Consider the following 13,259-nt stretch of genomic DNA (forward strand, 5'->3'; position numbering starts at 1 on the left):
TACAAAAATAGGCCAAGGATCGTAAATTTTAGTTTCTGTAGCCCTCCTTTCACTTCCAACATTATTTAATCGTCGAACAATATAAATAAATCAAACGACCAAGTGATTAATACATAGAAATTGTTTGTCAATAAGTTTTACTAAATGATCTCTTTTTGTCAGATAAACGGTCGTTCAATAAGTAATGCAAATTTTTTTCTTCCTCAAAAACAAGAGTTCAGGTCTGAGTTATTGAAATAGGTCTCTCTCACACTTATCAATTTGATTGACTACTTAATTAAATTGGTCAATTGATTAACCTCAACCCCCTCTGGTATACCCCCTCCACGCCCACCCTCCCTCCCAGCAACTGGCGGGAAAAAGACCCAGTTGATCGATCATTTAGAGGGAATTCAAGTGTAGTATATGGAATATTGTTTAAACAATTTATACATTGTGTGGAATATTGTTTACTTAAACAATTTAGGGTGCTCAAGTCAGTCTATGGAATACATGGAAATTGGTGGAGAGGAAAGATCTCATAACAGGAAATTCAAGAGCATATTTTTTATTTATAAAAAAATACCGTTTATGGGGTTGGATTTCTCTTTCTCATTATTCTCTGCTGTTTGGAAACATGTATGCCTTGTAACAAGCAATTACATGGGGAAAACATGTTGCATAAGCTAATGTTCAGCATTGTACTCTAGATGTCTTAACCTAAGGTTTGGCCCTTTGTCAGCACTTAACCTATTGTTCTGTTAAGTGGTTTTCCATGTCACTCCCATTTCCTTAAACTATTGTACCACCTTTGATACCAAATTAAGTAATGAGTTATGTCATTCCACCATTTTCTGGTACACTTTCCGAATTTCACATGCTTTTGAACGCCATTTCTGGCGCTTTCTTCTTTGTCATCCACCCCCTTAAACTATTGTACTGCATTTTACATAAAAATTATGCAAATTAACCTATTGTTCTGTACTTAGCCTGCTGTTCTGCTCCATGTCACCTGCTCATACACACCCTCCACTTATGCTTCCAAGACCCTGTCCCCTCACTGGGGGACTAAACTTCGAACATAAAGCACGTGTTTGGATGTAGCGCGTGATCGGTCCAGCTGTGGGCCCTATCCCAGATGTGACGTGCGGAGGATCCGCCTCCAAACATCAGTCCACATATATACAGTGCGCAGCAGATCCACTCTCAAATGCTAACTCGAATGTGGTATATTGCGGATCCGCATCTCAACATCGGTCCAGATATAACGTGCAGAGAATACATACCTGAACACTAACTCGGATCTATTGTAGGTCCTGGGAGCCATCCACAACACATGGATATACACAGACATACAGAAAACCGACCAAATGCTCTCCAAATGTGGAGTTGACTGCACCTCCTGATCAGTGCATTTGGGCTAGGTGTTGGCAGATGCACTACATTCACAAGCAATTCCAGAACACAGAGCAAGAGGTTATGTCATGATCTCATGGATGGATCTGACATAAAATCGATAGAATTGCGAAAAATGACGGAGTGGGGTGGGGGGGTAGGTATAAATTGACCAAAAATACACCAAAAGGCGGGGTAATTGAGGAAGTACTTGTTTATCTTCTGGTTGGCCCAGAGCAATTTGTACATGGGAACAAGTATGTGGCACCAAGAGGAATCCGAGAAAACGTTGACATGGAGGCGAAGGGAATCAGGAAAGCAGTCAACATTTTTTTCTGTCGAGGCAGCATTATACTGTATGTCAAACGAGTTGTCTACTGTATTTGACACTTTTCAGGAAGACAGAGAACTATCCACCTATAAACTTTCATGCATCTGCATTAAAGAATTACAAAGAGTGACAGGGTGATTGATTGAGATGGAGCTGTAACGAGGTACTATTTAATGGTAGACTGATGTATTCTAGAGAGGGAGCAGTTGATGTAGGTCAGTTTTTCCACTGTTCTGTCAGGATGCATCAGTCGTGTGACAGACTGATCTCCTTGTCCTTGTTCTTTTGACGACTGAAGCTTCGCCCAGGCACTTAACCATGCTTTTTACTCACTTCTTGTGTCCGCAGACAGTGTGTAAACGACTGTAAATATTTTTGATGGTTGGTTTTCTGCCAAAAGAAATTCAATAACTGCTCTGTTGTAGGAACCCACGTCAGTTTCAGACGCCATTTTGAAGTTTAGTTATAGCGCTGCCACCCACCGGAAGTTACTAGAAATGTATGAGTTGATGCGGGAACGGTTAAGGATGTTACAAACAAAATTGCAACTTTTTTAAAGAAAACTGAGGAAAAAATGTGTTGCATTACTTATTGAATGCCGTAAAGATGCTCTGGAAAGCCCACGCAAAGTGTGTTATGAGTAACACAGAAATTACTTCGTGGAAAAAGCTGTTCTATTTCAAAGTCCCTACTGCATTACACACAATTAAAATCATCACGCTCTGTGTCAACTAACCTCTTTTGTTGGTGTGTTATATTCTCCCTCAACTGTTATCACGATCTGCATACTTATATTTGGGCAATGAATATTTGACATGCTTTTTATTTGCAAACAAATTATATACATCTTACTGGTCAAACAGCGTAAGTCTTCTCTCTTTGCTAACCGACTTCAGTACAGTGCATTATGTTTTATGTATCCGTAGCTTTCAGACTTGGTAAAATGTTTATCGTGAACGTTATCTCCACATGTGACGATATAACTCTTGTTTCCCGAAATGTTCTTCAAGGCCTCCACGATACCCTTTAGCCACAGTGTCATTAATAGCGTAATTCTGATATTTAAACGCTCCCGAATCCGTCTCCTCAAGCTCCTTTCCGGCCGTACGTGGGGTCTGGACCCCTCCATCATACTCCACGCTTCTCATTCGTGTTTATACTGGGGGGGGGGGGGAGAGGGGGTCTTCGAAGACGATAAAATCAACTGAAAACAATAAATTTTGCACGCAAAAACTCTGCGTTTTCTATCTATTGCCAAACCAATTGAACAGGAGCGCTACTCAACTGGGGAAAAAAATGCCATCGTGCATGCAAAATGCATACCCATTTATACCTTAGTGTTAGTCTGTTCCCAGCTTTACATAGCGATCGCATAACCAGCCATATTAGCGGATTGAAAATTTCCATCTGTTCACTCGTCTATTTAGTCTGAAGCCAAAGTCAAAGAGAACAAAAGGAAAGCTGAAAATTCAGAGAGGTTCCAAAGGTGCCTCAAGTACTATCCTCTCCTGTGGATACTGTCTCTTGTGTGGGAAATGCAGGAACCATCATTACTTGTCCACTTGACTGCGAATGGCGTCTCAATGGCAGGTCTACACATCATACATAGAGGAAACAGGGACCAGGGACAACTCAGGATGTTACATCCATCCATCTAACCAATAAGTTCGAGGTGCTGTGTTCAACTGAAACCAAAACTGAGCTAATGACACTCACTTCACTTCACCTGTTGGGAAACGTGCTGTGTACTGTGACAAGCCAAGGCGAATGCAATTGGGTAGGGGGGGGGGGTCTATTAAATGTCGGCAGTTCCAAGGTTTGGCAAATAATGGTACTCCTTAACGTAATGGCAGCAAGAGACGGGAAGGAACATCAGATGCTCTCAGTGAGTATGCCTCGCGGCCTCATTCAGCATGCAGAAAATGCTATTCTGGCAGCCAACGAGGCAACAAGAAGCAACCAACCGCAAATTATGGCACACATTGAAAAGAAAACAAAAAAACGTGGTCTGTCGTCTGGGGACTGAGGTCATACTTGAATCGTTCCAGCGATAAGCAGAGGAAGTTGAGAATACCATACTTACTCACAGAGTTTCGTTGAAGCTGACGATCTGCAGATTGTCCCCAGAACTGATCGTGGCCGCCTGGTTCTGAGCTGAGTGGAAGGCTTGAATGAGAGACTGCCAAGGTTCTGTGAGAAATTGGGCTATGCCTTGCTAGACATGTGCCCCAGGGCTAAGAGTTTTAGGTTCCCCTAAATGGGTCAGGTGTGGCGGTCAGCTACCAGGTAGCTGACCGCCACAGGTGAGAGTATTAAAATGCCGAAGCATTCACAATGAAGTGACAGAATTTGAAGAACTCCTAAAAAGCGCTGAAGCTCAAATATTATAGGTACAGAGAGATAATTATAACCTGAAGTTGACAGCAGTGAGACACCTGGAGAAAATTTAAGAGTATGCCGAAAGGATAGGCTAATGGGAAATGGAGGTGGTTTACTTGTTGCTGTAGACAAGAAACTCAATCCACTGAGATAGAAAATGAAGCTCCATACAAGACCGTTTAGGTAAAACTTCGTATCAAAGTTGAGCATCAAACAATGGTTCAGAACATCATTCATGACGGAAATATATTAAATGCAATGACAGCAAATAGACTCGACCTCTTTGAGGGTGTCTACGCTGAAACTAGTATCTGTGACCATGAGGTGATTATAGTAACAATGAATATCCAAGTAGAAAAGGTAACTAAAACAAGTAGGTAGATTTACATGCTTAAAAAACTAGACGAAGATCCAATAGCGTCATATCTCAATGAAGAACATGGAACTTTTAGCTCAGGACAGAAGCATGTTGACGAACTATGGCTTAAGTTAAAAATAATTGACCACACATGAATAGTTGACCACACATGGGAGCGATATATATATATATATCCAGTAGTGCACTTCATGATGGGAGGGGCCCCCCATGGTACACAGTCACTAAAGAAACTTCTAAAGAAACAGAAACTACTGCATAACAGGTATGAAACAAAACATAGAGCTATAGATACAGAGATACTGAATGAAATGCATGTGGCAGTCAAGAGAGCAATATGCGAAGCCGTCTGTGACTATTTTCGAAAGAACTTTCACAAATCCCAAAGAAATTCTGGTCGTATGTAAAGGCTATTAGAGGCACCAAAGTCAGTGCCCAGTCACTCGCAGATAAGACAGGAACTGAAATTCAGAGTAACAATGCAAAAACAGAAATGCTCAGTTCTTCTTTTCAGATGTTCCTTTGCAAAGGAAAACAAAGAAGTATTGTTCCACTTTAGTTTTCGTAGGGCTGGGAAGATGAGGGGGAACATATTGCTGCCTGTAGCATCGAGAAACAGCTGAAATCGTTAAAACTGAACAAAGGCTTAGGGTAGTGCTGGGTAAATTTTTAAAGATGTCGATATATATTGTACCGATATTTGTAAATTTCTTCTATATTATCGCGAAAAATACCGATGTTTTCGAACATCGGTGTTTTTGGCCCATCTCGAAGCGTGACAAATCTCAGGAGTGAAATACTTTTCATGTGTGTTCGGTGCATGAAATATTGCACCTATTATAGACATTTCAGGCAACAAGAGTCCATTTTCCATTAAATACCAGTGCAGTAATGTGTGTGACTTTTGTGCCGGGTCTGTCTTACTTTTACAGTCCGCCTGTCTTTTCCTGATCCAGACATTCAGGAGGTAAGGAGAGCACACATACTGCCCTATAACTGGAAGCAGGGGGTGGTAATTTCCACAATTTTCATACAGTGCTGTCACCAACAGTGTTCGTTAGGTATCTTGAACCTTTCTCATCATCACCAACACTTGGCACAGATGCAAGTCGCCGAATGTAGCGTCACCTGAAATAAAGACTTGCAACTTGGCGGTCAAACTCCCCTGGATGGGGCCTCTCGGCCATCAGTGCCACACGATAATTACTTTTTTTTTTATTTTGGTGGTAGAAACGACACAAGGAAGTAACAAATGTTCGTCAATATGCAGTACAGATACATTCATGTTCAAAACTGGTGTTGATTTGTAGTACTCTATGAAATTAAGTACAATGTAAGACATTTACTGTTAGATTCTAAAGATAATTAGAGATTATGTAGATATTGGTGACATATTTCAATAGTGTGAGACAGTATATATATTTTGATATACTGATGTTGTTTGCCCATCCCCACCCAGGGTCAAATGGAATCCATATAAGATTTGCAGCTGAGTTAGGCCATCTGTTACTATAATCCGTGATAGATTCTTCTAACAGAAAAAAAGTGCATAGTAGAATGAATGCAAGCACAGATCACATTCGTCTACAAGAAGGGTACCAGAAGTGATCCACAAAACTACCATCCAATATCCTTTACATATCTTTTGTAGAATCTCAGAATGTATACTGTGCTCAAACATAATGAGGCATCTCGAACAGAATGACCTCCTCAACGCCAACAAGCACAGATATTGAAAACACCGATCATGTGAATCCCAACTTACACTTCCATTACAAGACATACTGAAATCTATGGATCAAGGCAGTCAGATAGATGCAGCATTTCTCAGTTTCCGAAAAGTATCAGGCTCAGTACTGGTACCATACCCGCACTAGTAATCAAAAGTACAATTGGGGTATATTAAGCGAAATTTATTTGTTACTGGATTGAGGCTCTTTTTTTTTGTAATGAGGATGTAGCAAATCATCTTGGGTGGAGAGTCATCGACAGATGTAGAAGTTTTTTTTAATTTTTATTGTGTGTTTCATAGATCCAGGTAGGATATGGAACGTGGCAAATTCTAAGGACTTAAAGTATAACTTAGATGGCAATAGCAATGTAATGCAAATAAAATATCATTTACAGAATATAAAATAAATTAATGGAAAATTTCGTTTCACTTTGAAAGGATGAGTAATGTTAATGTATACAGGATGCAAAGTTAAGTTAAATGTTACAATAAGTAAATACATAAGCACAAAAACCAAATTTTCGATTGTCTATTATAGTGTCCAGGTATAAGGGTAGTAAAAGTTCGAACATAAAACATATTTAGGAAGACAATAAATATGTAAAATATGATACACACATTGTACATTACTGTTCTTGAGTGGGGCAACATATTTAAAATAGAATTACTGACATAAAATTTGTCAACACTAGTTCCAAAGTTTTTTAAGGTTAGCAACGACAAAAAAGATGAAAAACATGCTACAGGCATTGTAGTTTCCTCTGATTGTTAAGTGGTGCATCAAAATAATTTTTAAATAAAAAATATCCGGACATAAAATTAATCAAATCCCTTTCTAAAGTGATTGTAAGTTTAGCAGAGATATTGATTTTGTCTCAGAAATTCATCAACTTCATAAAAAGATTTGTCTATTAGGTACTCTTTGAGATTTTGTTTGAATTAGTTTATGACAACATTTAATATATAATGGGGGTGCTCTAAAAGTCTTTACGCTAGAATAATAAACTATTTTTTTGAACCAGATTACAACTTTTCAGTTCAACATACAGACTGTTTTTGTTTCTTGTGTTGTGGCAGCCGGTCGGTACCATTGGGCCTTCATGGCCTGTTTGGGAGGATTTCTATAACCCACTATTGCTCTCATAGGGATCATGAGGATAAAATTAGATTAATTACAGCACAAAATGAGGTATTTAAACACTCGTTCTTCCCATGCTCCATACGAGAATGGAGTGGGAAAATGCCCAAATAAGTACAATGGAACATTTCCCCTGCCATGCACTTCCCAGTGGTTTGCAGAGTATGGATGTAGTTCCAGAAAAAATTCAAAGTCAACATTCAAAGCTTCACTTATGGAACTGAAAGTCTTAAACAGGTTATATAGGACTGAGTGTATAAAGTAGGAACAGAAATTGTTTAAAATGATTGACCAGATGGCCGATGTACAGGGTCTCACTGCTTTTTGAGGTTGAAATGAGGACATCTAAAGATAACATAATGGAAAAAAATTGTAGATGTAAGTTAAAAAACTGCTTACTACAAAATGGTTGTACAGTGCTACAATGTAATTCACAATGCACTCTTTAACAGGACAATTGTATGGAAAATATTGAAAACTCAATAGAAATTTCATTATGTTTCTGAGGGGAACATTATCTCATCTGAACATCTCCACCATCATTGTTTATTGGCTTTTTATTTTCATTCCTACTAATATGCAGCACAGATTTTTGACAACAGCCACCACACAATCTAACAGAGCAAAAATTTTGCTATGAGCAACCACCCTAAAATCTCACTGCCAATAACATATTGAAATATTCAGAACTTTTATTTCAATTGATAAGGATAATGACAACTTGATGAGAATTACAAAAGTAAAAACTCTTCAGCTTCAATAGTTAGTAACCCTTTCCCATATAGTTATTTGCACATTTATAAGTAAGTTGCAACTTAACATAGTTTGGTTTGGGTATATGCTTGTTATAATTTAATGGTATTCAGTCTCCAAACTGCAATTATTTTGCTTGTATTTGGTGCTTTACAGACAGGATACCACCGTTCTATGGAGAACCTTGCCCTGTCGAATACTGCATGAATGGCGGGACATGCATCTTGATTAAGGCTGTAGGAGAGCTAGCTTGCCAGTAAGTACAACACAACTTCTTTATTCATGTTTGATCCTGTAATATCTACAGCCATCAGAGATATCAAAGATAATATAAAATCTGACTTTGATATGCTCTGACTTAAGTCTATACTTTAATGTGCATATGTATAATTATTCATAATTATCTTAAGTACCCAATGATTTTATATCATCTGATGATCAAAAACCATGATCCATCAGAAATAATTTTAATTTTTTCTTAATCAGGTTACATTCTTTTCCAGTTTGATGTAGACTGGTAAGTTGTTCTGGGGCACTTTTTTTGACAGGAAGGTGTTCTGGTTTGGGGGACATGAATGTTATGACAACTTCTGATTCTATGATTATGAATGGAGTTGTTTTAGCAATAAGAATTAGAGGCTACCAGACATTCTGTTTGAAAAATTATTGTTTTATGTGCTTATAGTAATGGTAGATTCAGTAGTTTTACTTTAGGGAATAACAAACAACTTACACAGTCTGACTACATCTGCATACATACCCTACAAGCCACAATATGGTGCAGCCAGAGAGTACCCTGTACCACTACTAGACATTTCCTTTCCTGTTCCACTTGCAAATAAAGCAAGGATGAGGAGGGAGGAAATTAGTGTTTAACGTCCCATTGGCAATGAGGTCATTAGAGATGGAGCACAAACTCAGATTAAGGAAGGATGGAGAAGGAAAGTGGCTGAGCCATTTCAAAGGAACCATTTGCCTTAAGCAGTTGTGGGAAATCCTGGAAAATCTATCCAGAATGGCTGGGCATGGGCTTGAGCCATTGTCCTTGAGAATGCGAGTTTAGTGTGCTAACCACCAGACTATTCCACTCAGTAAATAAAGAAAGCAGAAAATGGCTATAAGCCTCCATATGAGACCTAATTTCTCTTATGACACCTTTGTGGCCTTACTCGAGAGGTATTTTAGTGGCTGTAGAGTCATTCTGCTGACAGCCTCAAATACTGGTTCCCTAAAGAATGTCACCTTCCCTCCATTGGTTCCCATTTGAGTTCCCGAAGCATCTCTGTAATATACGTGTGTTCTTGTAACCTACCAGTTACAAATCTTGCAGCCCACCTCTAAACTGATTCGATGTCTTTCTCTAATCCAACCTCGTATGGATTCCGAACACTCAAACAGTACTCAACAATGGGTTGCACTAGTGTCCTACAGATTGCACTTCCCCAAAATTATTCTGTACACAACTACAAATTAGAAATATGCACAATATTAATTCACCATATGCATAAAATAAGTATTATATGAATGCTTCCAAAGATAAATGCAACATCATATAAATTCAGGGCAAGAAAATAAAATTTCTGATGATGGTGGTGAAACAGGTTCTAACTACTTACCTAGGCTAAACAGAACTAGTTAGGCAGTTCATAGAATTGTTAATAAACATAAATAGCTTTGGTGTTTGCCAGTATGACACCTATAGCATCAAAATCGTCAACTCATCCTCACACTATCACCCCACTGTCTATAATAAGTGGATGGTTAAAGCTTAACAAGCTATTATAAGTGGATCGAGAACTAACTCTCCACAATGTTGCTGTCGAACACATCAAACTGGAGATATTTTGAAATCACACACCCCTTTAACCTCATATGGTCTAACCATAAATGATTCAATAAAAGACACCAAGTACACAAGCTTTTGCAGCTACTTGTGCCTTCTTCTGGCAGAACAGTTGAAGAGAAAGTAAGAGGGGTGAAGGAAAAGGACTGGCAAGGTTTAGTAAATGGAGAGAGTTACAGAAAAGATACCCAGAATCTTATGTCAGAGGTGACTTACTAGAAGGGTTGAGAGGGGAAGATGATTGTTGATGCGTGCTCTACAGGAGATTTGAAAAACTGAGAACTTAAATCTGAAAGATACTGTAATAAGCAAGACGGATATCACAACAGTGCAAGAATCAATAAGATTGGAGAGCAAAATGTATCGTATGTGGTAGATAGGTGAGGGGGCAGGGGGATGCAGGGAGAGAAATAGACAGGTAAGAAAATAAAATAGATTGAAAATAAAAGAGATTGAAGAAAAGGAATAATTAAGAGAAAGAAATGCAGAGACCATAGAAATTCATGTAAATTTAAGTTAATTGGGTACCAAGAACCAAACGCATCTTGTGATACCAGTTTCCACCTGTGGCATTCTGAGAAACTGGCATCAGGAGGTAGAGTACAGATGACATGTGTTATGAAACAAGGCACCTAGGTCACGACTAGCGATAAGTTACCGTTTGTTACCAGCATACATCCTCTATCTATGCCCATTCATCATAACCACAAGCTTCTTTGGAAAGTTTCCCATTATGATTCAGGAAATAGCATTATACTCCTCACTTGTGTTTGCTAGTGACAGTACTTTTGTCCAGAACTCATTACCTATGATATTTATAAATTTTTCACAGTTTTCTGTAGAAATATTTCTTTTATATGTGTAATGTGCTTTTGTTTGTTTCAATAGTATTGAAGGCATTTTGAAGGCAAGAGAACTGTCATTTGATATGCCTAAATCTGAATTTTCTATTTCCTACTTTCATAGGTTAAATATTAACAAGGATGTTGTCTACGAGTCTGCAGTCTTTGTCATTGTTATAGGTTATATACCTGAATAAGAGATTCAAGAACTAATCTTTCAGCCCCCTTCTCTTCATGAGATTTACAGAAGTGTCCGCCCCCGGTAGCTGAGTGATCAGTGCAATAGAATGTCAATCCTAAGGGCCTGGGTTCAATTCCCAGCTGGGTCAGAGATTTTCTCCACTCAGAGACTAGGTGTTGAGTTGTCCTAATCATCATCATTTCATCCCCATTGACATGCAAGTTGCTGAAGTGGCATCACATCAAAAGACTTGCAGCTGGCGAACGGTCTACCCGAAGGGAGGTCCTAGTCACACAACATTTAATTTTTACTGAAGTTCACACCAACAACTGAAGTATTTCCTTCAATAAATAGAATGTCCAACAGTGTTTTTAAGTGATTAGTGAATATTTGTCTATAAACTGCAATGACAATGACTTTACCCCACACTTAATACAATTTCATGGCAGGTTTTTTTTTTTCTAAACTAAAGAATTTTTTTTCACACCTTCTTTTATATCTGATACATGATTTACTAAAGATATGTACTCCCCCATTTTTGCATCATTCCTGCAGTACCAGTACTGACTTGATAATTTATACAGATGTATGTTGATATTACTTAGTTCGACTTTCCTGTAGCAGTGTTCCACAATTTACATCCAATCAATATCGACACCATTGATTACCCACAATATAAATACAATCCAAATTGACACTGTTTATTAAAAAATCAAAAAAATCAAGTTCTAATGATTTGTTTCTCAGCCTTTGGATGGTTACACTTAAAATCTGTGAGTGACTAGCATAGGAAATGTTTACAATTGCATTCACATTTTGCAGTGTCATGTTCCGTCCCTTTCCTTGTGTGACATCAAAATTTCTTGGAAAGCACACTGGCCATGATGTGAAGCCTGCTTCTGCTGTTGCTGCAGATGTTTGTTGTACAGTTAGTGTTGATAAGCTGTTCTTCATAGTTTACTGTTCACTATCCATCATTTCTGACTCTGCTGCTGTTTCTGCTTCCATGGCAGATTTATAAGCTGCATGATTTTTCCAGACTATCCCAGTGGAAGGACCAGTGTGACATGTTGCCATTATGTTTGGTTAGTGTCATCCAACCCTTTACTGATATTTACGAATGGAAATGTCTTGTCCTTTCTTTTCAGAAGATGCTATGTTTTGTATAGCAGCATGGCAGCACCTGTCGAGAAAATCTACACTAAGAAAGCTAGTATTAGGATATATTTGGTATGCCTCCTGAAACTGCCTCTTAGCTTATGAATTTCAGTGTTTACGTTCCAAGTAGACATAATGTTTAAGTTGTATCTCATTATGCTCTGGTTCTCAGCTTTGGCCAGAGCTTCTTTAGACTGTGGGCAGCATTCACTAGATCATTCCTATAAATGTCACTTGTACCTCCACTTAATACAGCATAATAGTTATTGGTTTTTCTATAGTCCATTACAACTTCCTTACTGATTTCCTGCATTGGCACATCTGGTTTCATGTATATTTCCTGAATGCTTTTAAATTGTGATTGCTGTGGAGAAGATCCGAAACACAGTATCAGTGGCTAGCAGAATAGTCATGCTGCTGGGAGTTGCTCTCTCATGACTTGCAGACACAAAAATCTCATTTTATGCTTGATAATTTGTGCCAGGAGTGGACCATCACTACCCTTGTATATATAGATTGAGTCCCTTAAATCTTCCTCAGTTATAAATTACAGATTCCCTTGATGCATTTTCACAGTACAGAGAGTCAAACTTCTACATCTACATCTACATCCATACTCCGCAAGCCACCTGATGGTGTGTGGTGGAGGGTACCCTGAGTACCTCTATCGGTTCTACCTCTATTCCAGTCTCGTATTGTACGTCGAAAGAAGGATTGTCGGTATGCTTCTGTGTGGGCCCTAATCTCTCTGATTTTATCCTCATGGTCTCTTTGCGAGATATACGTAGGAGGGAGCAATATACTGCTTGACTCTTCGGTGAAGGTATGTTCTCAAAACTTTAACAAAAGCCCGTACCGGGCTACTGAGCGTCTCTCCTGCAGAGTCTTCCACTGGAGTTTATCTATCATCTCCGTAACACTTTCACGATTACTAAATGATCCTGTAACGAAGTGCGCTGCTCTCCGTTGGATCTTCTCTATCTCTTCTATCAACCCTATCTGGTACGGATCCCACACTGCTGAGCAGTATTCAAGCAGTGGGCGAACAAGCATTCTGTGACCTACTTCCTTTGTTCTTATTTATTAGTGGCACACATGTATTACTTCATGAAGCGAGAGAGTGTGGACTTATAGAACTTTTGAAGGTTGGTG

The 13,259-nt window shown here is 38.8% G+C and overlaps 1 protein-coding gene across 1 annotated transcript in view; it reads left to right on the forward strand.

Annotated features, from left to right (window-relative positions):
- LOC126285225 (pro-neuregulin-2, membrane-bound isoform-like) overlaps positions 1–13,259 on the forward strand; it is a 772,532-nt gene that overhangs the window by 674,072 nt on the left and 85,201 nt on the right. Inside the window, exon 6 of the mRNA XM_049984524.1 lies at positions 8,240–8,339. Coding sequence (XP_049840481.1) covers positions 8,240–8,339 — 100 coding nt within the window. The remainder of the gene's footprint in view (positions 1–8,239; positions 8,340–13,259) is intronic.

This window comes from Schistocerca gregaria, chromosome 8 (assembly GCF_023897955.1).
Source record: "Schistocerca gregaria isolate iqSchGreg1 chromosome 8, iqSchGreg1.2, whole genome shotgun sequence".
Taxonomy (NCBI): Eukaryota; Metazoa; Arthropoda; class Insecta; order Orthoptera; family Acrididae; genus Schistocerca; species Schistocerca gregaria.